At 43.5% G+C, this 27,083-nt stretch overlaps 1 protein-coding gene across 8 annotated transcripts in view; it reads right to left on the bottom strand.

The window, feature by feature from the left end:
- The window catches only part of acacb (acetyl-CoA carboxylase beta), a 221,639-nt gene that overhangs the window by 79,130 nt on the left and 115,426 nt on the right, over positions 1-27,083 (bottom strand). For 4 of the 8 annotated variants that reach the window (XM_070887996.1, XM_070887993.1, XM_070887994.1 and 1 more), the window contains 9 exons: positions 25,825-26,013; positions 24,122-24,222; positions 16,029-16,117; positions 14,923-15,047; positions 13,579-13,692; positions 11,758-11,871; positions 9,610-9,699; positions 7,182-7,300; positions 224-361 (listed from right to left, as the gene is read on the bottom strand). In XM_070887996.1, the coding sequence (XP_070744097.1) occupies positions 224-361; positions 7,182-7,300; positions 9,610-9,699; positions 11,758-11,871; positions 13,579-13,692; positions 14,923-15,047; positions 16,029-16,117; positions 24,122-24,222; positions 25,825-26,013 (1,079 nt within the window). Of the gene's footprint in view, positions 1-223; positions 362-4,620; positions 5,472-7,181; positions 7,301-9,609; positions 9,700-11,757; positions 11,872-13,578; positions 13,693-14,922; positions 15,048-16,028; positions 16,118-24,121; positions 24,223-25,824; positions 26,014-27,083 lie in introns of those variants that run through there. The other 4 variants (XM_070887997.1, XM_070887998.1, XM_070887999.1 and 1 more) reach the window with 4 other exon arrangements.

The raw sequence follows: 27,083 nt of genomic DNA, 5'->3' as shown, positions 1-27,083 counted from the left end.
CAGGGATTCAGAAGTTTTGAAGTTGTGCGCATTGTTTTTGAGCCGTTGGTCAACATTTGCTCGTGTCCAAAGTTGGCATGTTTGCTAATGAGACATACCAAAAAAAAATGATTACTGGTACCCCCTAGCAAAAATAATGTTCCTCCTAGTTTCAAAAGAAATTGACCGAAAACGAAAGCACTCGTGGATAACCCTTGCACGGTCTGGTTTAGACAGTACTCACTTAACTAACTCCTCAAATGCCTCAAATGCTACCATAACTCCCATTCGCTGGCATCGAGGTGACTGTATGCTAGTTATGAAGTGGTCATTGCTCTGCCGACTCAGCTCATAGTGAGCTGTGCTGGTTGGAACACACATCCTACAGATTAGAAAAAAAGGACAGTCAGATACACAAAAATATCTGCAAACAAGAAACGTTATCCCTTGTTTATGCTAGCTTTAATGAAGTGATCTATATTGGAATCAGGCTAGTGCACTCAAAAGTTCTCATTCCAGACTAACTAATGCCTTTCACTGCTCACACTTTCCTATCCTGCTCCTATTTAATTGTATTAGCATGTTGACAATAGCTGATGATATTTCCTGTTCCTACGCACGATCGCTCAGAGCATTACAACGAGTGAACCAAATCTAAAAGCTCTGTACGTGGAACAGTGACACTTACCCATAATTCTTAACAGAAAAAGAGAGGAAACAGCAACCCTGAGTGGAAAGAAAAAATGAGCAGAGTGCTCTGAAAAAGGGAAGAAATCTCAGACAACCCCAGTAATTAAAATGTAATAAAAATGATCAACAATGTAAAAGAACTGGCATAATAGCAGACTTTTGTACCCATTGAAACACAGTGTAGCAGATGATTGTAGCAGTAGTGCTTTTTCCCTACAAACCTCAACCCCAAAATATTTAAAGCATGTTACTTGTTGCATTTTATCGAATTTATTTTTAGAGACCTCGTGTCCTTTAATACATGCTATTTTTCCCCTCTTCAATTCTATAAAGGATATCAGTCATACAGAAATAAAGATGATGAAGTATCACAGTTTTAGAATTTGCTGATTGTACTTCAGTTGCTTATTGGGGTAGGAAAGATAATATCAATTGCTAATACAGGTACTTGGGAATCTAGAAATAGCATAAAAAATGTAAATTAGAGATCAGCCAGTCAAAAGCAAGTGCAGTTTGTGGGATGTTGGTGTACTTGCGAATCTCCTAAATGTACAATACTCGGGAGACGCTCCATAGTGCTAGAGCCAAGTCCTGATAAACGTGAATCATAGAACCCACTTTACAGAAAAGTTTTGAGATGAGTACGTGATAGGGCAAAGCCTGACAAACATGTTAAGACTATGAAAAGAGGTCCTTTTATGCAAGAGAGTTGTTATGATTTCATGTGTTTAGCCAGTTTTCACAAGTTGGCTTCTGCACTAACACGATGATAGTCCGTAAGGGTCAATTTTTAATTAAGCAATCTAATAAAAATAAAGGGGTATATCCATTTCAAGTACTCAGTTGACCAAACCAAAATATCTGGTTAAGAATGATGCAGCTGTGTTTATTATACTCAAACATTCTGGATCCAACAGTTGTCTTTGGCATTGCAACCATGGTTGAATTTCAGCTTTTTAATCTTTTTCACTAAATTTTAATGGGAAACTTTTACTCCATTAGATTTTTTTTAGAGGGGGTAAATTGGGGTTTTTTGATGTTATATAAAAGAAAAAAAATCCATTCTTCTAATTGGCTATGTAACTAAACCTTCCTTTCATGTTGTTGTATTTGGAGGTTAGGAGGAACAACAACTTACATTTATATAGCACCTTTAATGCAGTGAAACCTCCCACGGCACTTCACAGGAGAGTTATTGAACAAAATTTGTCACAAAGCCACATAAGGAGATATTAGGACAGGTGACCAAAAGCTTGATCGAAGAGGTAGGTCTTAAAGGAGGAGAGAGAGGTAGAGAGGCGGAGAGGTTTAGGGAGGGAATTCCAGACCTTACATGACCCTACATGCTCTTCCTCCTTCATCACTGCTGAAATCATATCCCAATTGCACAGTCTCCAACTTCAATTTTCCCAGAATCTCAAACCTCCAGAACTTCTTGCCTCCCAGAGACTTTTAAAAATGAAAGCTTCTATCACCTAACCACTACTTCTGGAATGACTTCATTCTTTCTCTTGCTCTTTTCAATGCCAGTTGTTTGCTGTTCTAGGCCTTTCAGCTAGATTTCTCACAACCAATTGAAAACTGCAGTTCTAAAATTGTTGAAGAGTGCAATTTGAGGAAAATTATTGCAAATGTGAGATGGCATGCACATCTGAAATTTTGGCATACATTATATAAGCGTTTGCCGATTGAACCTTGCAATTGTCTCAGGAGGTAGGGAGGATCTGATCCAAACTGGGTTAAAATTTACCAAATCCTAACTTCACTTTGTGCCAGAAAACATACAGGACCTGAAATTGGTCGACATACTACCCACTACCACCCGCTTACTGCCCAAAAATGTAATTTTGGTGAAAAAAACACCTGCAGACCACCGACATACCGCCCGGCGGAAAATTCCTTAGGGACATACCGCCGGATGGTATGCACACCGCCTGCCCGTGCAGACCGCTGACATAACGCCCAAAGGTGCAAAATTTATGATATACCATCCACATACCACCGGAAATGCATACCATCCTGGAGAAGGTGCTTTTAAGATGATCTTAAGTAGGTGGTATGTACACAGAGCTGACAGGCTTGTTGGATCTTAATACTTCTCCACAGTTTGATGTATTTTTTAATGGATTGTAGTATTTTCTAGTGTTAGGCAATAATATAAATGGTCTAATAAAGCCTTATTTAGTCCTTTAGTACAGTTTTGGTTTCCATATTTAAAAAAGGATATACTTGCTTTGGAGGCAGTTCAGAGAAGGTTCACTAGATTGATTCCGGAGATGAGGGAGTTGACATGAGGAAAGGTTGAGTAGGTTGGGCCTCTACCCATTGGAATTCAGAAGAATGAGAGGTAATCTTATCGAAACGCAAAAGATTATGAGGGGGTTTGACAAGGTAGATGCAGAGAGGATGTTTCCACTGATAGGTGAGACTAGAACTAGGGGGCATAATCTTAGAATAAGGGGCCGCCCATTTAAAACTGAGATGAGGAGGAATTTCTTCTCTTAGAGAGTCGTAAATCTGTGGAATTTGCTGCCTCAGAGAGCTGTGGAAGCTGGGTTATTGAATAAATTTAAGACAGAGATAGACAGTTTCTTAACCGATAAGGGAATAAGGGGTCATGGGGAGCGGGCAGGGAAGTGGACCTGAGGCCATGATCGTATTAAATGGCGGAGCAGACTCGAGGGGCTGTATGGCCTACTCCTGCTCCTATTTCTTAAGTTCTTATGTTAATGAAGTATAATAAAAATTTTATTAGCTTCGCTCACTCCCCAGTCTCTCCCACACCCCAGTCTCTCTCTCTCTTTTCCACCCACCAGCCTCTCTCTCTCTCATCCCCCCAGACTCTTCCCCCCGCCACAGCGATCTTCACCCTCCCCCCCCACAGTAATCTCCCCCCATCCCCATCGATCCCCCCTCCCCCCCACAGCGATCTCCCCACACCTCCCCCGCTGCGCTCTCAGACTGGCAGTCTCTGGCCTCTCGTCGGTGCCTCTCAGGTGGCGGAGCTTCACAGCCGCACACCGCCGGCTGCACTCCACTTGGCTTACCGCCGAGAAAAATGCAATGAAATTCCCACCCACTCAGCCCCAGCGGTACTGGGCGGTAAGAAATGATGCACCGCCCGGGGACTGCCGGAAAACGGGCGGATGATGTGTTTGACCAATTTCGGCCCCATAAAGTGAAGGACTTTTAACAATGGCAATATTATAAATCAACAATAATCCATTTACTGACACGGTTTACTGACATGGAAGAATATGAGGAAATAGAAATGAAAGAACAAATCTCAATGACAGATTTAATAGTGTTTATCTCAACCACTGGTATAAAGAACTGAAGAAAAAACACTCTTACAGCTTGTAGACATGGTTTATGGGCTCTAGTTACTTGTCCACCTATTGGCAATACAAAAAAGAATTGTATATCATTTCTATTCCTGATGTGCTCCACGAATTAGTGTTAATTTGAATACAATTTTTATGGGGTGGGGAAAGTGGTGTATTTTTTATTATGGGCCGAAAATTGTGGCCTCACCGGGTGCGTACGATGTGCTCATGTACTCGAAGAGGCCTCGCAAATGCTGGTTCTTGGCATGCAATGCACAATCGCCGAGAACCAGCTTTTCTGAAACAGGTCCAGGTCCAACACATCCCCACAGGAAGGACATCCACAGGACAGAGATTGGACTGTTTGCCCAACTCTTGCCCAGCGAATGTCCTTCAAACTCTTACACTGGTAAAAGCAGACGTATAGTCTACTTTTACCAGTGTAAGAGTTTTAAAACATAGAAAAATTAAATTTAATCACTCAGTTTTAGAGTTAAAACCCTGTCCATTAAGGTAAGTTTATTTTTAACACTATCAAAACATTAAAAAAATATATATTTTTTAAATGTTTTCTAAAATATTTAATTACATTCAATTTCAATTAATTTTAAATATATGAGTTTTTTTTAAATTTATTGTGGTGTGTTTCTTGTTTTAAGGGGGTATTCTCATTGATAGTAATAGGAGCTCGTAAAAACAAAGCTCCCATTATTATCAATGAGAATACTACATACTGATTGGTGGTCCAGGCCCACGTGATTCTAGGATACGAATACGTACCAGGAAGACATGTTCCCGTATGATGCACAGCGAATGGAGGACTCCGACCGGAATCCTATGTTCCTCTGGGACTACCAGGTATTTTCGTAAATTTGTTTCGTGTTGGAGGTATTCGTCTGAAGAAAGTCTCCGACCGTACTTCCCCCCCCCCAATATTTAGAGGTGAAGGATGCCAGTGCAGGTGAATTAAACATTTTGTATTTTTCGCACCCACTGTTAGTATTAAGCTCTCTCAGGTCGTGTGCAAAACGGGGGGATGCCGAGTAAATTTCCCTCTATGCTGCTCAACAATGCCCCTTAGTATGAAAGAGCTGGACTAACTTGGCAAATAATGGGAGGTTTTACTTTTTTTATCAACACATACAAAAGCATAGCTCAGCTCAAACAGTTGTTTTATTAATCTATTTCCATATTTGTTAGAGAAAGTAATCCCATCACATCCCACATAATCCAGATGGGGTCTGTTTGAATCCACCCAATGCGACTTGGCCCAGGATTGGTGATAGTTATACTCAACAACGGCACAGTCAATCCGGGTTTAGTTTTTGGGCCTCAACTTCTGCACACCCCTAACTTATCACCAATTGGGTTAGTTATTCACCATTTGCAAGACAGCATTCTTTTCTTTTGAGCTTTTGGTTCATGCAATAAATAGACAAGACTGTACTCTACCTGTGTAGGGTAGGATCGCTTCCTCTGAAATTGAACAGTTAACACACAAAAAAATAAGCGACTTGGCAACTGTGCATACAATCACTTCACCCAATAATGCACAATAAATATATCATTCAGTAAATAAATATACCGTTCAACGCATGAGCCGGTAAAACGTTGAAGAATTTATTTTATTTTGAACTGATGTGTTGTACTCCAATACCTCAGAGGTTATGTGCATTGTGCAGCCGTAAACGACATGACAAATGCCTGGAAGGTCAGTTCGATCACCAGTTCGTGCGGGGTTCGTTGATCTGAGACGGGGCGAGGGGACGAGAGGGGTGTGTGTGTGTGAGGAAGGGTTTGCTATAATTAACTTCAAAGCCCGTGTGCTTTGGAGTGGGGGGGGGGGGGGGGGAATCAGCTACCATCCAATGACTCCTGCTGCATAGGCCATTTGTGTGGATATGAGGCAAGACCATGATCAGGCACGGTTGGAATGTGCTCTCCCACCCTCCCTACCCCTCTCCACTTCAGTTGAATATCCTGTCTAGTCTCATACAAAAATAGTAGCTGATAGGACATATGGAGCATGTGGGACCACACCTCAGCATGAGGCACTGCCAGGGGAGGAGGGGAGAAAAATAAAGGCGTTCTCAAAAGTAAACTGATCTATAATAGCACAGGTACAGGTCAGGCTATGTAACTTTGAAAAGTAACAATCCGCCTTAACACGGAGCAGCCTACAGCATGCTCCTTCAACCTCAACTACTGGATCACATAACCATAATTCAGAATGACAAGTAATAAAAGATTTTCTCTTTCACTATGTTTACATAAAAACTACAACATGCAATGAATTAGTGGGATACAAATCTATCTTTGTGTTTAGATAAATTTCAGCCTTAAAGTTCAGACCTAGATTTTGAAAAATTCAGTCTTAGGTACCTAGTTTAATTCAAAACTCCAGCAATACTGGCTGATCAACTATACATTGAGTAGCAACATATCTGAGCAACTGAATGAAACACTTTTTGGAATATTACAGTTCTTAAGTAGATGAATGCTCAAGGAGGAAGAGATTATGAGGTTAACTGAGGTTTCTGTGTTCCACAATCCCCAGTATATGTGTTATTATGGATGCTTTCCTATCCTTTCATATTTTCAAAAGCAAATATATATTTTGCTGTCCATATAAACTCTCTCTGGGACACATGTTCCAGATTTCCTCAACCCCTAACTCTACTCCCCGCCCCAAGAAAGAGAAACTTCAGTCGATAGAACATTGAATAATGTACAAAAGCAAAATACTGCGCTTGCTGGAATCTGAAATAAAAATAGAAGATGCTGGAAATCTCAGCAGGTCAGGTAGCACCTATGGAGAGAAACAAAGTTAACTTTTCGAGTCTGTGACGCAGTCGGTTCGGGTCGGTTCTGACGAAGGGTCACAGACCTGAAACGTTAACTCTGTTTCTCTCCACAGATGCTGCCTGACCTGCTAAGATTTCCATTGAATAGTTTAGTTACACATTGCTGTTCTCAAACACTGTGAATGCTATGCTCAAGTACAGGACATGGATAGGATACATATTCCCCAGCAACAATTTGAGCGCAGGCAAAGCAAGCAAAACATTTTTGGTTGAAGTAAAGCTTAGGAGACACAGAACAAGGACTAAAACAATGCACACACACACACACACACACACACACACACTTTTTATCATGCAGAGTTCAGTTTAAACCTGGCAGTACCTGTTTGGATGAGATGTAGGAAGCATAAACTGGAAGTCCACCACACAAATGCCATTGTGCAGTTGATGGTGTTGTACACTGTTGAGTTCGTAAGCAATGTATGCTCTCCGCACGTATACCTTAAAGAAAGGAAAAGTATTTCCATTATCTGGTAAATTGAAGGTTCAGTATCAAACCACAAATCTCTCCCAGAGGTAGGACTGAAACGTGCGTGAGAAGACTCAAGAACAAAGAGCTGCTGAACTGCCAATTTGGAGGAAGCCATCAGCTCATCAGAGGGGTGAAACAAACCCTTCTATTGTTAACAAAATAGGGGACAAAAACAATCAAGGTACTGTTGTGGTTTCCTCAAAAGTGAGTTATCTTATTAAAGAGTTACTGGGGCTTTTGCAATGGCTCAATGTACAGAGCAGTCCCATATCTAGCCATAAGTTATCTGATCAGAGCCAGAATGACAGTGGTGGTGGAAAGTTAAATTGGTTAAAGGGGTTGTGTGGGTGAGGGCAGGATTGGGCACAAGTGTAATACCCCTATGGTTGAATAGCCTGCTAACACTTGCTGTTTAGGAAATATAAGATATAGCCTATAAAAGCTTCAGCTCAAAGAGCAAAGAGACAGCTGAGCGACAAATATCAAAGTTAGGGGATCACGAGCTGTGGGAATTGGTCTATAATGTGGGAACACACCCATGGTATTGAATAATCTCCACATGCTTTGTAATAGTGCAAACAATTGTATTAATTGTTTTAATTATCTTGATATGTGGGCTTAAGCGTGTGATATGACAATTGGCATGGCAAATGTAAAACTATGAATCAGCATCATTGATTAAGTAATGAGGGATCAAGGTGGGGAGTCTATAAGGAGTTAGAAATTGACATCTTTTGCTCGGAATCTATTACAGATTGGACCTCTCTGGTCCGGTCTGGAAACATCCATGGTTTGGCATTAGCTGGGCCTGAGGGAGAGGAAGGGTTATTAAAAAAGAGTTTTGATTGGCTGGAGTGTCTGTCAGTCAGTGAGTGTGTTCGGCGATTGGCCAGAGCGGTTGCCAGTCAGTGAGTGTGTTCGACAATTGGCCAGAGCAGTTGGTCAGTGAGTGTGATCGGCGATTGGCTGAAGTGACTGTCAGTCAGTGAGTGTGTTTGACAACTGGCCAGAGTGATTAATCAGTATGTTTGATCGACGATTGGCTGAAGCGATTGTCAGTCAGTGAGTGTGTTCGACAACTGGCCAGAGTTGTTAGTCAGTGAGTTTGATCTGCGATTGGCTGAAGCGATTGTCAGTCAGTGAGTGTGATTGGCGATTGGCCAGAGCAGCTGTCAGTCAGTGAGTGTGTTCGACAATTGGCCAGAGCGGTTGTCAGTCAGTGAGTTTGATCGGCGATTGGCTGAAGCGATTGTCAGTCAGTGAGTGTGATCGGCGATTGGCCAGAGCAGTTGTCAGTCAGTGAGTGTGATCGGCAACTGGCTGAAGTGATTGTCAGTCAGTGAGTGTGATCGGCGATTGGCCAGAGCAGTTGTCAGTCAGTGAGTGTGATCGGCAACTGGCTGAAGTGATTGTCAGTCAGTGAGTGTGATCGGCGATTGGCCAGAGCAGTTGTCAGTCAGTGAGTGTGATCGGCGATTAGCTGAAGTGATTGTCAGTCAGTGAGTGTGATTGGCGATTGGCCAGAGCAGTTGTCAGTCAGTGAGTGTGTTTGACAATTGGCCAGAGCAGTTGTCAGTCAGTGAGTTTGATCGGCGATTGGCTGAAGCGATTGTCAGTCAGTGAGTGTGATCGGCGATTGGCCAGAGCAGTTGTCAGTCAGTGAGTGTGATCGGCGATTGGCCAGAGCAGTTGTCAGTCAGTGAGTGTGATCGGCAACTGGCTGAAGTGATTGTCAGTCAGTGAGTGTGATTGGCGATTGGCCAGAGCAGTTGTCAGTCAGTGAGTGTGTTCGACAATTGGCCAGAGCAGTTGTCAGTCAGTGAGTGCGATCGGCAACTGGCTGAAGTGATTGTCAGTCAGTGAGTGTGATCGGCGATTAGCCGGAGCGACTGTCAGTCAGTGCTGAGGGAGCCGCCCACAGGTTGCCAGCACGCACACACACACAGGAGCCCACATGCTGTCGACAGGTACCGGTAAGCATGACCTCCCGTGGTTCGGAAAATTCTCTGTTCCGGCACCGGTCAGGTCCCGAGGGTGCTGGACCACAGAGGTCCAACCTGTATAATGGATTACAATGAAAATGGTGCTACTCCAGAGGACCACTCTTGGAATCATACAACAGCAACAGTCAGTGGACACAGGGGGGAAAAAAACTGAAAGAAAAAAAAGACTAATTTATGTAAAAATTGAATGAAAAGCAAATGAAAGAATAAAACCCATAATTGATTCATTATCACATCTGAACCATAGGCATATGTTCAGTAAGTGATGAATTTACCTCAAGAGCTGCCATCCGTACCACCTGGTTGACATGATAGAAGAAACTGGGCAGGACGTCAAAGATGGAGGTCTCCGAGAGGATCAATTTCTAAAACCAAACAACAATAAAATCAGTGTCTAGTCCACTAATCGCTGCTTGGCCCAACACAAAAGTGTACAGAACTTCAAATGCTCAGAATTTAAAAAATAAGTAGTCATGCAGAACAGCATACATGCCTTAATCACAGCACATTATGGGCAAGAAATGATTGATATAAAGCACCACAAAATGCACAAATCCCCATCAGGGCTGATTGACTAAAATCAGCAGGGTGCCAGGTAATCAGGCACAAAAACAGCTCAGGCCAATTGTCTGTTGTGTCATCTCCTAATTGTTATTACAAGATTATAATGAATGAAGAAGGCCATTCAGCCCATCTTAAATCATCTATCCAGAGAGAGATTCTAACATCCCTTATTTGTAGCATCTAATTGCATCTTAAATGATTCCAGGGTCTTTGGCCCACTACTCCATTTGGAAGTTTATAACACACGTTGACCATTCTGTGAGAAAGAATAATTTCTTGATACAAAAGCAAAATACTGTGAATGCTGGAAATCTGAAATAAAAACAGAAAATGCCAGAAATTCTCAGCAGGTCAGGTAGCAGCTGTGGAGAGAGAAACAGAGTTAACATTTCAAGTCGATGGCCTTTTGTCAGAACTGGAATAAGTTAGAGATTTAAGCAAGGGCAGAAGCAGGGGAAGAGAGGAAAGAACCTGTGATAGGGTGGAAGGCAGGATGACAAAAGGTATGATTGTACAAAGCAAAAGGAGATGGTAATGGGACAAATAAAGAAACAAAAGATGGGTCTAGAAGAGGTATAAATGGGAATAGCAGAACCATCAACAACTGCCGTCTGGAAAAATTGGGGGCAGAGGTTATGGTCTGAAATTGTTGAATTCGATGTTGAGTCCAGAAGGCTGTAAGGTGCCTGATCTAAAGATGAGGTCCTGTTCCTCAAGCTTACATTGAGCTTTGTTGGAACAGTGCGAGAGGTCAGAGTGGGAGTGGAGTGGAGACTTAGTGACAGGCGACTGAATTTCTTGATATCAATCCTAAAATTACCTTTTACTAATTTGAACCTGTTGTATATGCTAACTATGGATGTACTCTATGTGTAGTCACTGTGAGATTGTATAAGATGCAGACTTGTTTACCTGATGTACTATCAATAAGGTTCACACCGTGTACATACATGCTGGCACCACTAGAGGGTGCAATGGGTGGAGACCGGGGGTTTCCTGCCCTGGTGGCAGGGCCCTGTATAAAAGGCTGCACACCATACTTGCACAGCACTCTGGAGTTTGGAATAAACGACCAAGGTCACTACAGTTCAAGTACAACATATTGCCTTGTGGAGTCATTCATAAGTACACTATAGACTTAACAGAACCCTTGTTAATTTAGAGTGATATTTTGGGTTAACGATAGCTATATCCGTTGTGTGTGGTAGATTTCTCCTCACCTTTTTGGTTTCCCTAGGCCACACATTATTCCTGACCAAGAGGGTAGGTGCAAAAGCACCGTGCTCCCAGTCTCTAAACCTAACCACTGTCACATGCAAGACTACAGCCTCAGAATAACTTTCCCTCCCTATGGGAAAATACCCAGCCACTGCCACAGCAGTGAAGCTGGGATATGAATCTACAACTCATCAGTGTTGTGCATTAACCCACCACAACATCATCCTGCTGATACCTTTCCTTGATGAATGGTGGGGATGGAATAGAATTAGGAATTCTTTACCCCTTTCCCAATCAAAGAAAGCCCACCAGAAAGGATATACGACAAAGCAACCCATTATACAATGGAAAAAATCACAAAAACCACCAACGTTTCAATACAACTTACTCAATAGAAAATAAACCTGTTTAAAGGTGGCATAATTAGTACTGTAGTGTAACACACTGGATTCATTATCATAGGACATCAGCCTGGGAATGATTTGTTGGGGTGTGGTGGGGGCTTATTCTCTTCAGCATTCGTACACAATCTACATAATATTGGAAAGATCTTGTGGTTGCCTGAAAAAATAAATTATGTCTGGAAAGCAGCCTATTGGCCACGTCGCAATAGAAACACAATGCCATAGTAATGGACGTACCTTTAGATTATCGGGACAGAACTGGTGCCCATACATATCGATAGCAGATAGGAAGAGGGACTCCACCTGATTATGCCGCAGTTCATAGGAGGGCAAGTGCGACGCAATCAGAACCTAAAAACATTAAAGAAACGTTATATCAGAATAAAGTTGTGTCGATGATCTCAGCCAAAGTCACAGCGGGATACTACAATTCATCCAGTATTGATGGCTGGGAAACTGGAATTCATCCAAGTATAGATGAGCTGGTGACAGAGGTACAAAAAGACCACGGTTCACATGCTGAGGACGATCCAGTAATCTCTGCTGGAAAATCATATGCATAGATGTCAGGCAAGAAGTTGTTCAGGCTTAAGTGTGATGGCCCTTGACTGAATAATCTGCCTATGCTCACCATCCGGGATGATAGATGCAAAATGGGCACTTGAATAAGACATAGAAACAGAAAATAGGTGCAGGAATAGGTCTTCGAGTCTGCACCACCATTCAATAAGATCATGGCTGATCATTCCTGTGGATAATGTGGAACTTTATCACCGCTCGAGTCTCTGACATCAGGAGAGGAAGGCTAGTGGAGCATGAAGCAGAAACCTTCACCACATTTAAAAAATACTTGCATGTGCACTTAAATTGCCGTAAACTACAAGGCTACGGACCAAGAGCTGGAAAGTGGGATTAGGCTGGATAGCTCTTGGTCCGCCGGCGCGGACATGATGGGCCAAAATGGCCTCCTTCTGTACTGTACTGTAAGTTTCTATGATACTATGAAACAGTAACTACTGTATTCCTCTGCCCATGATCCAGAGATAAATTACACTGAAACAAACCTTTCCCTAACAATCTCACTGCCACCAATTAAAACAAAAAAAATAAGAACAGACCCCCAAATTACTGCCATGACAACAGGCTTTGCCTCCGAAAACAATGACCTCAAGATGAATGGGGATGTATCGAGGCTTGATGTCTGCCCTGCTCACTTCATGATCCAAGCTGTATCCAGCAGGAAAGCTGGGGGACAGGTGAAGGAAATCAGAGCCAAGAATCACACCTTGGTATATTCTTATTGCTAGTTACAAGTAACACTGACATCGGCCAGGGAAGGAACTGTGTACCCACCATCTTAGCAACAGATATTACGATTGGACAAAGAAAGGGATACAAATACAATATGTGGAAATACAAATTCTCCCATTAAAAAATGTAATTGAAAACATTTTTTTTTCTATTGCCTTAATTTTCTTTTTAAAAGAGGAGTTCAAAGACTTCTATTTTCTCTTCAATCTTTGCAGGATCCCCACCCCATGCACATTTTGCAGCTGACCTGTCCAGAGTCCTCTGACCATGCTACGCTGAACTGGTCACCTGGAAGCACATCACAAGGTTCCAACAAGTAATTCCGATAGTCCCTCCCCACATCCATGGGGAACTGTGTGGCCTTGAACAGCCCTCTCTGAAAGTGTAGCTTAGATCAGTAAAATGGGGAATTGAACTGGTGCTACAATGGCATCAACACAGTCATGTGTATCACCTGGTCTCATTTAATTCCCATTTTCTGACATGTACATATTGAAAATATTTGTGCGCATTAAAACATAACACACATTAGAGACTTTCTGGACAAGTTATTTATCTGACCAGCAGGCCATTCATCACAAACTGCTTCCAATGGGTTCCTCACAAGCTGTCTTTTTTAAAAACAAATCTCCCTCTTCTACTTGCTTGGTTTTCCATAGTTTGAAGGTCGACTCCTGTACTGCCTCCATTTCCATATTTTATGGGGTATATTAATGTTATCTGTTTTCCAGTGGTGTAGATTCTCACCTGCCTGGATCGCAGTGCTACCTTGGAGTTCTCCATTCTGCTGAGTTGTGTTAGTTCAGTTAAAATCACCATCAATTCATCTGTCAGTGTGGGATCTCGCGAACAAAGCTGATCCTAAATCAACAAGTGAAATAAAATGGGTTCATGTACAATTGCTCTCCAACAGAACATAGGTACAAATCATGTTACTTGATGAACCAAGAAATCATACAAACACTCCCTCCGCTATCAACACATCAATATATCACAATTACCCTTATTATAACTGCCGGAGCGTAACAAAGGCTCAATAGCTCTAATGAGTGCTGCACACAGAGGAGGACTCAGGTTGAACACGGCTCTGTTCTGATCTAGCAGGCCTTAATCGGGACAGAAAATTGTCAATAATTCCAATGGACTAAGGGGATGGCGGGGACGGTGCAGGAGAAGCCAGGTTCCCCCTTCCTCACTGCATTTCAATAACTTTGACCAGGATGTGTGCGTGACTGGATGTCAGGTGAGGACAGTACGAGCCTTAAGGGAGGTACCATGGGAGTATTTCCCAATTAGAGTCACTTCCTTCAAAAGAGGGAACAAAATTGGAAACTACAAAGATAAACAGCTCTCTTAGGCAGGACCTCCCATTACTAGTCTATTGACGTACTATAGAGACATTGCAGAGAGCACATGATTCAGTACAAGTAGAATATGTGCATCCTTTAGGGGATGCAACCTGAGAACATCAAACCTGCAATTTCCAATATCCGGTACCCATTGTACAAGCGGTATTTAATTTATTTACACTTTAGCAAAATTAAGTACTACTTCATTTTTCCTGTTGATTTAAGAACATAATAAATAGGAGCTGGAATAGGCCATACGGCCCCTCGAGCCTGCTCCGCCATTCAATAAGATCATGGCTGATCTTCTACTTCAACTCCACTTTCCTGCACTATCCCCATATACCTTGATTCCTTTAATATCCAAAAATCTATCGATCTCTGTCTTAAATATACCCAACGACTGAGCCTCCAGAGCACCCCTCTCCGCCCCCAGGGGTGGAGAATTGAACTTATACATGCACATAGGGGAAGTACTGGATACAAGAAGGAACATTATGTAATATTCAGGGCAAGTCTGATTATCTGGTCACTGGCAAAACCTGCAAAAATGTCCAAAATGTTCATGGATTTTCAAGAATGGGTCAAAAGATTTTAGTGGATGTTAAATTGAAAAATAGGTTTACAGTATTTAGACAGATTTCACACCAGGAGACATCCGTGTCTTGTGGGCAGGGAACCTGCACACAGAACTAAGAACATGGATAAAACAGTACTCAGGTTCTGCTCATTTTACAATACTCACAATTAACATGATGACCAGGAGGTTCTTCTTGGCCACCTGAGCATGAGAGAAGATGCAGTTAAGTACCGGTGCCATATCTGGTTTGTACTGTTCCCTCAAGTTGATCACACACTTGTCATAATGAGCTGGAAAATGGAGCATTTGAAAACTCTACATTACTGTCTAGCACAATAAAATCAAGTTACATGATCTGAGAACCACATTTGGGGAAGGGAATGGGCAAACACTTTAAATCAAAAAGTATTTCCCCAGCTCACATTGTTTTTTTTTTAAAGTTATGATTTCTTCTCCTAAAATGGATCCAAATGTTTATAACGAGACAACAGCCTATTGGAGAGAGCGTAAGAGTACCCTCCCATTCTTTCCCATAATGTTTGATGCATAGTTTTACTTTAATGCCTTAAAAGATCATCCTATTCACAACTTTATGGATACTTTACAGTGCATTGCTGTACCAATGGGTTTGTCCATAGATTTGTACAATTCAGGTTAGCACCTAATTCTTCACACATGAAGAGGTTGTCAAATCTGAACAAGTCAGTGAGATGAAAGCACTGAGAAGAGTCAGTAACAATAAGGAGAGATGCAAATGAAGGCTAGATTCACCCAAGCTTGTCCTTATGCAGTTCCCAATGACTACCTCCAGAGCAACACTGGTAGAACTCCCAGGATGGAAGCTCCCTGCTCACCTCTTTGTACCAAAGAATGGCGCATTATTGGAATGGTGATTGGAAGAGGAAGGACCTAAACTCTCGATAAATTTGAATTTGAAAAAATATTATGTTAAAATGTTTGGTAAAAATGCAACATAAACAGAGAACCCTAGAAACACTCAGAGAAAAGACAGGTTAACATTGCTGGTGTATAACTCTCATCAGACTGGTCATGTAGGAGAAGGGAGGGCAAACATCGGGACAAAGCACCAATGGGGCATTTGCCACTTGTAGCAGTGATGTATGGTTTCAGTCTAGAGTTAGTGAAGCTTCAGGAGGCAAAAGGACACCGCATGTTCACCAGTCACCTGCCCAAGGAGGCCCTGAAGCCAAGGAGTGTAGGGTCAGCCCTGGGTTTTATTTTAATTTTAAAAACGAACTTTACTTTTTTACCTTGCTGGAACTGTGTTTCCACACTCAGATACCTCCTCAACAGGCCTAGGACAACAGATTTCATGTGCCCACGAATCCCACTTCGATAGCTGACAGAGAAGAGGAAGGAAACAAAGTTTACGTTTTTCGTAGTAATGGGACCCGATGAAACTGCTGTGGGTCAGAGTCCTAGGCATAGAACAGAAGAAAGAAAGGAAAAAAAGACTTGAATTTATATTGCACTTTCATGACCACCAGATGTCTCAAAGCGCTTTATAGCCAATGAAGTACCTATGGAGTGCAGTCACTGTTGTACTGTGGGAAACGCGGCAGCCAATTTGTGCACAAGCTCCCACAAACAGCAATGTGATAATGACCAGATAATCTTTGTTTGTTATGTTGATGGAGAGATAAATATTGGCCAGGACACCGGGGATAACTCTCCTGCTCTTCTTCGAAATAGTGCCGTAGGATCTCTTCCGTCGACCTGAGAGGGCCTCGGTTTAACATCTCATCTGATGTTAAGTTCTTCATGAAGATGGAGAATGACACAGTTAATTCAGAGACTAGGGTCCTGAACTTAAAGGTAACTTCGATGGTATGAGACGTGAATTGGCTAGGATAGACTGGCGAATGATACTTAAAGGTTTGACAGTGAACAGGCAATGGCAGACATTTAAAGATCACATGGATGAACTTCAACAATTGTACATCCCTGTCTGGCATAAAAATAAACAGGGAAGGTGGCTCAACTGTGGCTAACAAGGGAAATTAGGGGTAGTGTTAAATCCAAGGAAGAGGCATATAAATTGGCCAGAAAAAGCAGAAAACCTGAGGACTGAGAGAAATTTAGAATTCAGCAGAGGAGGACAAAGGATTTAATTATGGGGGAAAATAGAGTATGAGAGTAAGTTGCAGGGAATATAAAAACTGACTGTAAAAGCTTCTATAGATATGTGAAGAGAAAAAGATTAAGACAAATGTAGGTCCTTTCCAGTCAGAATCAGGCTAATTTATAATGGGGAACAAAGAAATTACAGACCAATTGAACAAATACTTTGGTTCTGTCTTCACTAAGGAAGACACAAATAACCTTCCGGATGTACTAGGGGACCGAGGGTCTAGCGAGAAGAAGGAACTGAAGGAAATCCTTATTAGTCAGGAAATTGTGTTCGGGAAATTGATGGGATTGAAGGCCGATAGATCCCCAGGGCCTGATAGTCTGCATCCCAGAGTACTTAAGGAAGTGGCCCTAGAAATAGTGGATGCATTGGTGGTCATTTTCCAACATTCTATAGACTCTGGATCAGTTCTTATGGATTGGAGGGTAGCTAATGTAACACCACTTTTTAAAAAAGGAGGGAGAGAGAAAACTTGGAATTATAGACTGGTTAGCCTGACATCAGTAGTGGGGAAAATGTTGGAATCAATTAAAAGATGTAATAGCAGCACATTTGGAAAGCAATGACAGGATTGGTCCAAGTCAGCTTGGATTTATAAAAGGGAAATCATGCTTGACAATCTTCTGGAATTTTTTGAGGTTGTAACTAGTAAAGTGGACAAGGGAGAACCAGTGGATGTGGTGTATTTGGTCTTTCAAAAGACTATTGACAAGGTCCCACACAAGAGATTAGTGTGCAAAATTAAAGCACATGGTATTGGGGTAATGTATTGATGTGGATAGAGAACTAGTTGGCAGACAGGAAGCAAAAAGTAGGAATAAACGGGTCCTTTTAAGAATGCAAGGCAGTGACTAGTGGGGTACCGCAAGGTTCAGTGCTGGGACCCCAGCTATTTACAATATACATTAATGATTTAGATGAAGGAATTGAGTGTAATATCTCCAAGTTTGCAGATGACACTAAGCTGGGTGGCAGTGTGAGCTGTGAGGAGGATGCTCAGAGGCTGCAGGGTGACTTGGACAGGTTAGATGAATGGGCAAATGCATGGCAGATGCAGTATAATGCAGGTAAATGTGAGGTTATCCAATTTGGTGGCAAAAACAGGAAGGCAGAATATTATCTGAGTGGTGACAGATTAGGAAAAGGGGAGGTGCAACGAGACCTGGGTGTCGTGTACATCAGTCATTGAAAGTTGGCATGCAGGTACAGCAGGCGGTGAAGAAGGCAAATGGCATGTTGGCCTTCACAGCGAGAGGATTTGAGTATAGGAGCAGGGAGGTCTTACTGCAGGTGTACAGGGCCTTGGTGAGGACACAACTTGAATATTGTGTGCAGTTTTGATCTCCTAATCTGAGGAAGGACATTCTTGCTATTGAGGGAATGCAGCGAAGGTTCGCCAGACTGATTCCCGGGATGGCAGGACTGACATATGAAGAAAGACTGGATCGACTAGGCTTATATTCACTGGAATTTAGAAGAATGAGAGGGGATCTCATAGAAACATAAAATTCTGATGGGATTGGACAGGTTAGATGCAGGAAGAATATTCCTGATGTTGGTGAAGTCCAGAACCAGGGGCCACAGTCTAAGGATAATGGGTAAGCCATTTAGGACTGAGATGAGGAGAAACTTCTTCATTCAGAGAATTGTGAACCTGTGGAATTCTGTGCCACAGAAAGTTGTTCAGGCCAGTTTGTTAGATATATTCAAAAGGGAGTTAGATGTGTCCTGTACGGCTAAGGGATATGGAGAGAAAGCAGGAATGGGGTACTAAAGTTGCATGATCAGCCATGATCATATTGAATGGTGGTGCAGGCTCGAAGGGCTGAATGGTCGACTCCTGCATCTAGTTTCTATGTTTCTATGAAAGGCGGCACTGCCAACAGTGCAGTGCTCCCTCAGTACTGCAACCTAGATTTTTGTCCTCAAGTCCCTGGAGTGCAACTTGAACCCACAACTCTTTTTAGGAGACAAATAAACAGTAAATCAAGTGCCCCCCGATCTGTGGGACACTTCAAACATTTTTCCAGGCCCTTTTTTTGTTGTATTTTTTTTGGGGGGGGGGTTTTGTATTTTTTGTAGTTTTTTTTGTGTTTTTTTTTCTGGGCACTAAAACCATAATTTACAAGTGACCCCTATAAAAGGGGAGAGGAACACTAAAACCTGGCAATTAAAACAAATTAAACTTTAAAACATATAAAAAGCAAATTAAAATTTGGTTGCCGGGGGTGACGATGCACTCCAGTCCCTCCGGTGCCCACCTCTCGCGGAAGGCCGCGAGCGTACCGGTGGACACCGCGCGCTCCATCTCCAAGGATACCCTGGCCCGGATGAAAGGCAGGCAGTCAGGCTGAATGATCCCCTCGACTGCCCGCTGCCTGGACCGGCTGATGGCACCCTTGGCCGTGCCCAGGAGCAGTCCTACAAGGAGGCCTTCGGACCTACCCGTTTCCCTCCGCACAGGGTGCCCAAAGATCAGGAGTGTGGGACTGAAGTGCAGCCAGAAATTGAGGAGCAACCCCTTTAAATAGTGGAACGGGGCTGCAATCTCGTACATTCAATAAAAACGTGGAACACGGACTCTTCCAGACCACAGAAATGGGAGTACGTGAACCGACTTAAAAATTTATTGCATGGGACTGCTCCGTGCACCACCCTCCAGGCCAAGTCCCCGATAAACAGTGGGAGGACTCCCGTGTAGAGTGCACTCCATCGGGGACCCCCGCCTCCTCCGGACGGCAAGATGGTACACCATGGTGTGTCCGGACGGCAAACAAGTATGGCAAGGTTGAGAGTGTGCAGGAGCAGCCCGTACAGGAAACCCCTCCGCGCAGAACTGAAAGGCACGGAGGGGATTTCCCGGAGGCGCCTCAAGTTGTGAGGTGCCAGCTCCCGAGGGAGGTTTCGGGGCTTGGCACCGATGAGGAATTCCGTTCGGACGGGGGTCAGTTCGGACGGGATCTCCCCACGTGCTTGAGCCTCCTCGACACACCTAACGGAGTCAGGGCCCAGCGCTGTTTTTAGCGACTCAATGGCATCGGCCGCGCGGCGGACGTCGGCCAAACAAATAGTGCCATGGGATCTTTTACGTCCACCTGAGAGGGCAGACAGGGCCTCAGTTTAACATCTCGTCCGAAAGACGGCACCTCTGACAGTGCAGCACTCCCTCAGCACTGCACTGGGAGTGTCAGCCTATATATTTGTGCTCAAGTCCCTGGAGTGGGACTTGAACCCACAACCTTCGGACTTAGAAGCAAGTGTGCTACCCACTGAGCCACAGCTGACACTCATGAAGGCCAGGACAAACAGTTCGGTGCAAATTAAACACACCTGGCAGAGTTACAGGCCGGAATCTAATAGCTGTTCACACCTGGCTAATTGAAGTTTCAATGTTCAGGGTAATCTTAAATCTCACAGACCAAAGATCCAGCAATGAATAATGACTGGATTCATTTATTTTTCTGCGAAATTTTCAACAAGTGTTACTTTCTAATGATGCTTGCATAAAATCAATTACACCACCAGAATAGCATTTACAGTTATCAACTTTTCTCAGTCTATTGAGAATCTCATCTCCATTCAGTTTTCAGACTTCTGAAAACCATGCTATTTGTTTTTTGTTCCACTAGTTACCCATCCATTGTCCAAATCCCCCATTCCCATTATGATAGCATATTCCATCAGGCGGCAGCATCCTGGATACTGTAACATACAAATTTGACAAGCAGAAGACAGGCTGTGTTAATTTGAAATAGTTTAACTATTTTGATATAAAATACCAGATGAAAAGCACAATTAGAAAAATATATAAGTTGTTAATCTTCAAAGAACAGGGAGTACCTCTAACAGAGAATGGGGAGGATAGGGAAATAGTGGTGACCCACACAGTTTACCTTGCTCAACACAAGCCTGCATGGGTCTTTACACCTTGCCTCAGGATATTTTTGTCAGCCATAGAAAGGCAAAAAAAAGTTAAAAGAAATATTGGCCCGGATTTTGCAGTTAGCACCGCTGACCTTGAAGAAAACTGCCCACAAAAATTGAGCAGGTTCTGTGGCTTTAATTTCCCCTATTCTGGCCTCAGTTTCAATCTGTAGGGGATCTGTGGCATCCAGGAACAGTGACATCATCAAGCAGGGTGAGCAGCTAATCAGATTGAAGAATTCTCACAAACAGCAAACCAGGAAGTAAAAAGCACTGATTATCATTCACTTTTTAATCATAAGAACATAAGAAATAGGAACAGGAGTAGGTCATACGGCCCCTCAAGCCTGCTCCGCCATTCAATAAGATCACGGCTGATCTGATCATGGACTCAGCTCCACTTCCCCGCCCGCTCCCCATAATCCCCTTATCGTTTAAGAAACTGTCTATTTCTGTCTTAAATTTATTCAATGTCCCAGTTTCCACAGCTCTCTGAGGCAGCGAATTCCAGAGATTTACAACCCTCTGAGAGAAGAAATTTCTTCACATCTGTTAGGCGGCCCCTTATTCTAAGATCATGCCCTCTAGTTCTAGTCTCCCCCATCAGTGGAAACATCCTCTCTGCATCCACCTTGTCAAGCCCCCTCATAAGCTTATATGTTGCGATAAGATCACCTCTCATTCTTCTGAATTCCAATGAGTAGAGGTCCAACCTACTCAACCTTTCCTCATAAGTCAACCCCCTCATTCCTTGAATCATTTTACAGTAGCGAAAGAGAGATTGGGACATATACATGGGATGAAGGTGGAAGCTCAAATATCATAAACAAACTTTAAAGGAATAAAATAAAAATGTTATTTTAAAAATCTATGGAATTTTTATCATGGAATGGAGGGAATGACACTCCACACTTCTAAAATTAGTTTCTCAGGGCCAGAGAGGTAGTTCAGCAGTAATTATGACTTAGTACGCTGTTAAAAACTCAGTTACACCTCATTCAACAAGGCAAACAATGTTTTTTACAGTAACAATAGTGCGTAAAAGTTGAAGTTCACGTCAAATCACTGATTCTGTGTCGATTGCATCTGCGAAGACTGCAACAGCGCACCCTGTGAAGGAGAAGGGCATCACTGAAACCAATATCCGGATTTCCACGTTTCACTGCACATGTACGGACGCCAGAAGTTGCAGTCAGTTTTACACAGTAATGACTGCGATCGCTGACAGTTTCGCCATCATTACTACCGCAAATTCCAGGCCATTAGCTCCCACAAAGGACAAATTGGTAGCAAACTAGCAAAAATGACTTTTGAGGAAAATAACCAAGAACGAGATCAGAAAGTATGCAAACATGCTTAAAGACCAGCAGCTAAACGTCATACAGTGCACGAGACCCCAGACTACCTCACCTGGACACGATCACCTACTACAGCATAATGATGGAGATGTGAGAATAAGTTGCAGCCTTTGACATCTGTACATAATAATATATCTCAGAGATGCAGTGATCGTGACCATCTTTAAAAAAGGGGACAAGTCCGACTGCGACAACTACAGAGGAATCTTCCTGCTATCAGCCACTGGGAAAGTTGTCGCTAGAGTCCTCCTCAACCGTCTTCTCCCTGTGGCTGAGGAGCTCCTCCCGGAGTCATAGTATGGATTTCGTCCCCTATGGGGCACAACGGACAAGATTTTTATAGCGCAACAGCTGCAAGAAAAATGAAGCGAACAGCACCAGCCCTTATACATGGCCTTCATCAACCTTACAAAGGCCTTTGACACTGTCAACCGCGAGGGTCTATGGAGCGTCCTCCTCCGTTTCGGATGCCCCCAAAAGTTCGGCACCATCCTCTGCCTGCTCTACGACAACATGCAGGCCGTGATCCTTACCAACGGATAAATTGCACACCCAATCCACGTCTGGACCGGGGTCAAGCAGGGCTGCGTCATCGCCCCAATCCTCTTCTCAATCTTCCTCGCTGCCATGCTCCATCTCACAGTCAACAAGCTCCCCGCTGGAGTGGAACTAAACTACAGACCAGTGGGAACTTGTTCAACCTTTGTCGTCCCCAGGCCAGGTCCAAGACCACCCCAACCTCTGTTGTTGAGCTACAGCACGCGGACGATGCCTACGTCTGCGCACACACAGAGGCTGAACTCCAAGTCACAGTCAACATATTCACTGAGGCGTACGAAAGCATGGGCCTTACACTAAACATCCGTAAGACAACGGTCCCCCATCAACCTGTCCCCAACGCACAGCACTGCCCCCCTGTCATCAAGATCCACAGCGCAGCCCTGGACAATGTGGACCATTTCCCATACCTCAGGAGCCTCTTATCAACAAGAGCAGACATTGACGACGAGATTCAACACCGCCTCCAGTGCGCCAGTGCAGCCTTCGGGCGCCTGAGGAAAAGAATGTTCGAAGATCAGGCCCTCAAATCTGCCACGAAGATCATGGTCTATGGGGCTGTAGTAATACCCGCCCTCCTGTATGGCTCAGAGAGATGGACCATGTACAGTAGACACCTCAAGTCACTGGAGAAACACCACCAACGATGTCTCCGCAAGATCCTGCAAATCCCCTGGGAGGACAGACGCACCAATGTTAGTGTCCTCGACCAGGCCAACATCCCCAGCATTGAAGCACTAACCACACTCAATCAGCTCCGCTGGGCAGGCTACATTGTTCGCATGCCAGACACGAGATTCCCAAAGCATGCACTCTACTTGGAACTCCTTCACGGCAAACGAGCCAAAGGTGGGCAGAGGAAACGTTACAAGGACACCCTCAAAGCCTCATTGATAAAGTGCAACATCCCCACTGACAGCTGGGAATCCCCGGCCAAAGACCGCTCCAAGTGGAGGAAGTACATCCGGGAGTGCGCTGAGCACCTCGAGTCTCATCGCCGAGAGCATGCAGAAATCAAGCGCAAGCAGTGGAAAGAGCGTGCGGCAAACAAGTCCCACCCACCCTTTTCCTCAATGACTATCTGTCCCACTTGTGACAGGGACTGTGGTTCCCGTATTGGACTGTTCAGCCACCTAAGGACCCATTTTTAGAGTGAAAGCAAGTCTTCCTCGATACCGAGGGACTGTCTATGATGATGATGATAATAACACAAAAATGGGAGAGACTAATTTAAAAGAGGTTCAGGTGATGCCAAAATATGATGTCAAGTTCAAGCCGTTTAATACAGTTACTAAACTTTTGTAGACCGACGCTTTGTAATCACTCACAAAATTACATTGAGCGATGGTACTATATAGAATTCGATACTCACCGCTGCACCAACTGGACAATGCTCTGTGTGTTCATAAAGAAGACTTCTCTGTCTGCTTTCCGCTGAAGGGTGGCTGCATAGCTATCCAGGAGGTTTGCGATCTTAAATTAAAAAGTGTCGGTGGAGCCAAGAGGCAAGGTCAGGTATGATATCCTGGCGGTTACGGTACTGAACTGGCGACCCAGAAATTGCAAGTTCAAATGAAATTGAAATCAATAAATCTAGTAATATGTGGGTTGGCACCAGAAAATAAGTATGAAAGTTTTTAGATTGTTGCAAAAGCCAACTGGCTCACTAAGGTCCTTCAAGCAAAGGAGCCTACCTCCCCTACCCAATCGGATCTACAAACGACTTCAGTCCCACAATATGTGATTGATTCTTAATGCTCTCCAAAGTGGCCCAGCAAGCCACCCAGTTTGTAAAGAACATTATAAAGTTCAATAATAATAAGAAAATCAGACGGACCTATCGGCAACGACCATCTTATCAGGATAAGCCTAAGGCATTCGCAGCCCAGCCGACCCTGCAAAGTTCTCCTCACCAACATCTGGGGGCTGGTTCCCAAGTTGGGGGAGATGTCCCACAGATTAGTTAAGCAACAGACTAACATAGCCATACATGTAGAATTATATCTAACTTCTGTATCACCAGCCCTCAGTAGTCCTATCCCACCAGCAGGATACATCCACCAGAAGTGGGGGTACATGATAAACAGTTTGTTGGAGTGGGAGTCCTAAACATTAACTCCAGACCCCATTAAGTCGCATGGCTTATGATCAAACAAGATGAAGGAACATTCCTGGTGATTACCTGCGCTACATTCCACCCTCTTCTCAAAATAACAAATCAATATTCCTTCACGTTGAGCATCATTTGGAGAAAGGTCTGAGGATAGCAGGAGCACAGAAAGTACTCTGGGTGGGAGGTTTCAATGTCCAACAAGAATGGTTTGGCCCATTTGCCCTGACAGTGTACCTTTCCTCCCCTAGGGGGAGATTTCAGCATCCAACACTGAGTGGCTCGGTCATACCACCAGTAATGAGCCTTGATGGGCATATCTACGAGACTGGTCCTGTGTCAAAGTGGTGAAGGAACTAACACGAGGCAGTAGCCTACTTGACCTTGTCCTCACCAATCTATCTGTAACATGTATGTCTGTCCATGAGAGCATTGGTAGAAGTGACCACCACACAGTCCTTGCAAAACGGTGAGAAATTCCTCCAATGTAGGGTGACACACTACCACCCTGCCAAGTAGGACAGACTAAAGACAGATCCAGCAGCCTAAAACTAGATGTCCATGAGGCACTGCGGGCCATCAGCAGAACTGGATACCACCACAATCTGTAACCTCAAAGCCTGGCACATCACTGGTACTATCAATCCAAGAAACCAACACTGGTTCAACACGGACGGTAGAAAGGTGTGCCAGGAGCAGCAGCAGGCATACCTTAGAATGAGGTACAAACCTACTGAAGATATCTAGGAACTGGATTCCTGCTCATTCCCCTAACGGAGGAAAGGTGCACTGTCAGGGGCAAATGGGCCAAACCATTCTTGTTTCAAAGTTCATTTTATCCCTGAAAATGACTTTGAACATTTAAAAAAAATTATGGTATAATATCTGCTTCTCTGACAATCTGACTATAGCTCACAGTTTTCTCATGGGCACACAACTCATTCAGCATCCTGTAACTGGCTTACCTGCTGGCTGGGGAACTGACAGAGCACAGAGGTGATGTTACTGGCATACTGGGCTATCACTTTCCGAATGGCCTTCTCCACACTCCCAGGGATTCTGCCCGAGACACTGGTCATAATGTCTTGCAACTCAAGAAGGGGCAACGAAGGGTCTCGGAGAGTCGTCATCACCGTTGTGGTCCACTTTTTAACCTATGGTGGGCAAGGGGGAGGGGAATTGAAAGAGCCAAGTTAGCACAAGCATTCCTTGAAGTCGGTATAAGACAACAGGGTACACAGACAATCAGACATTTAAACGATATTGGAACTACCTTTAGTACAAGGTAATTTGGATGAGGGATGAGCTTATTTGCAAATGGTCAACAATTATTGCCTTTAATATAAAGAAACATCCCAAGGTGTGGCACAAATGGAATTAGAGGAATGGATGCAGAGCCATGGAATGAGAGATAGGAGGGGTGAGCAAAAGTTTGCTCAAAAGATAAGCTTTCACAATGCTTTAAACGGTGGAGATAGCATTGCAGAGGTAATGTGGTTTAGGATGGGAGTTCAAGGGGTCTTACCATGCTGGTATAATTGGATCTGAGTAACACAATACTAAAAGGGTCCAGAGGAAATTTACAAGAATGTTGCCAGGACTGGAAAACTTTAGCTATGAGGAAAGGTTGGATTGGCTGGGGTTGTTTTCTTTGGAACAGAGGAGGCTGAGGGGAGATTTAATTGAGGTGCATAAAATTATGAGGGGCCTAGATAGAGTGGATAGGAAGGATCTATTTCCCTTGGCAGAGGGGTCAATAATCAGGGGGCAGAGATTTAAAGTAGAAGGATTAGAGGAGAGATGAGGAAACATTTCTTCCCCCAGAAGGTGGTGGGGTCTGGAACCCAGAAAGGGTGGTAGAGGCAGAAACCCTCATCACATTTAAAAGATATTTGGATGTGTACTTAAACAGCTGTAACAGGATTAATAAATGATCTCCCAGTAAAAGATGCTCTAGGAATGAGTGACCATAACATAGTTGAATTTCAAATTCAGTTGGAGGGTGAGAAAGTTGTATCTCAAACCAGTGTCCTAAGCTTAAATAAAGGAAACTACAAAGGTATGAAGGCTAAAGTGGACTGGGAAAATAGATTAAAGTATGGGACGGTTGATGAGCAGTGGCAGACATTTAAGGAGATATTTCATAGCTCGCAACAAAAATATATCCCAATGAGAAGGAAAGACTGTAAGGGATAACCATCCGTGGTTAACTAAGGAAATAAGG

The sequence above is a fragment of the Pristiophorus japonicus genome, chromosome 8 (assembly GCF_044704955.1).
Source record: "Pristiophorus japonicus isolate sPriJap1 chromosome 8, sPriJap1.hap1, whole genome shotgun sequence".
Taxonomy (NCBI): Eukaryota; Metazoa; Chordata; class Chondrichthyes; family Pristiophoridae; genus Pristiophorus; species Pristiophorus japonicus.
The sequence above is the reverse complement of the archived record's forward strand: the minus strand, read 5'-3'. Positions and strand labels throughout refer to the sequence as shown.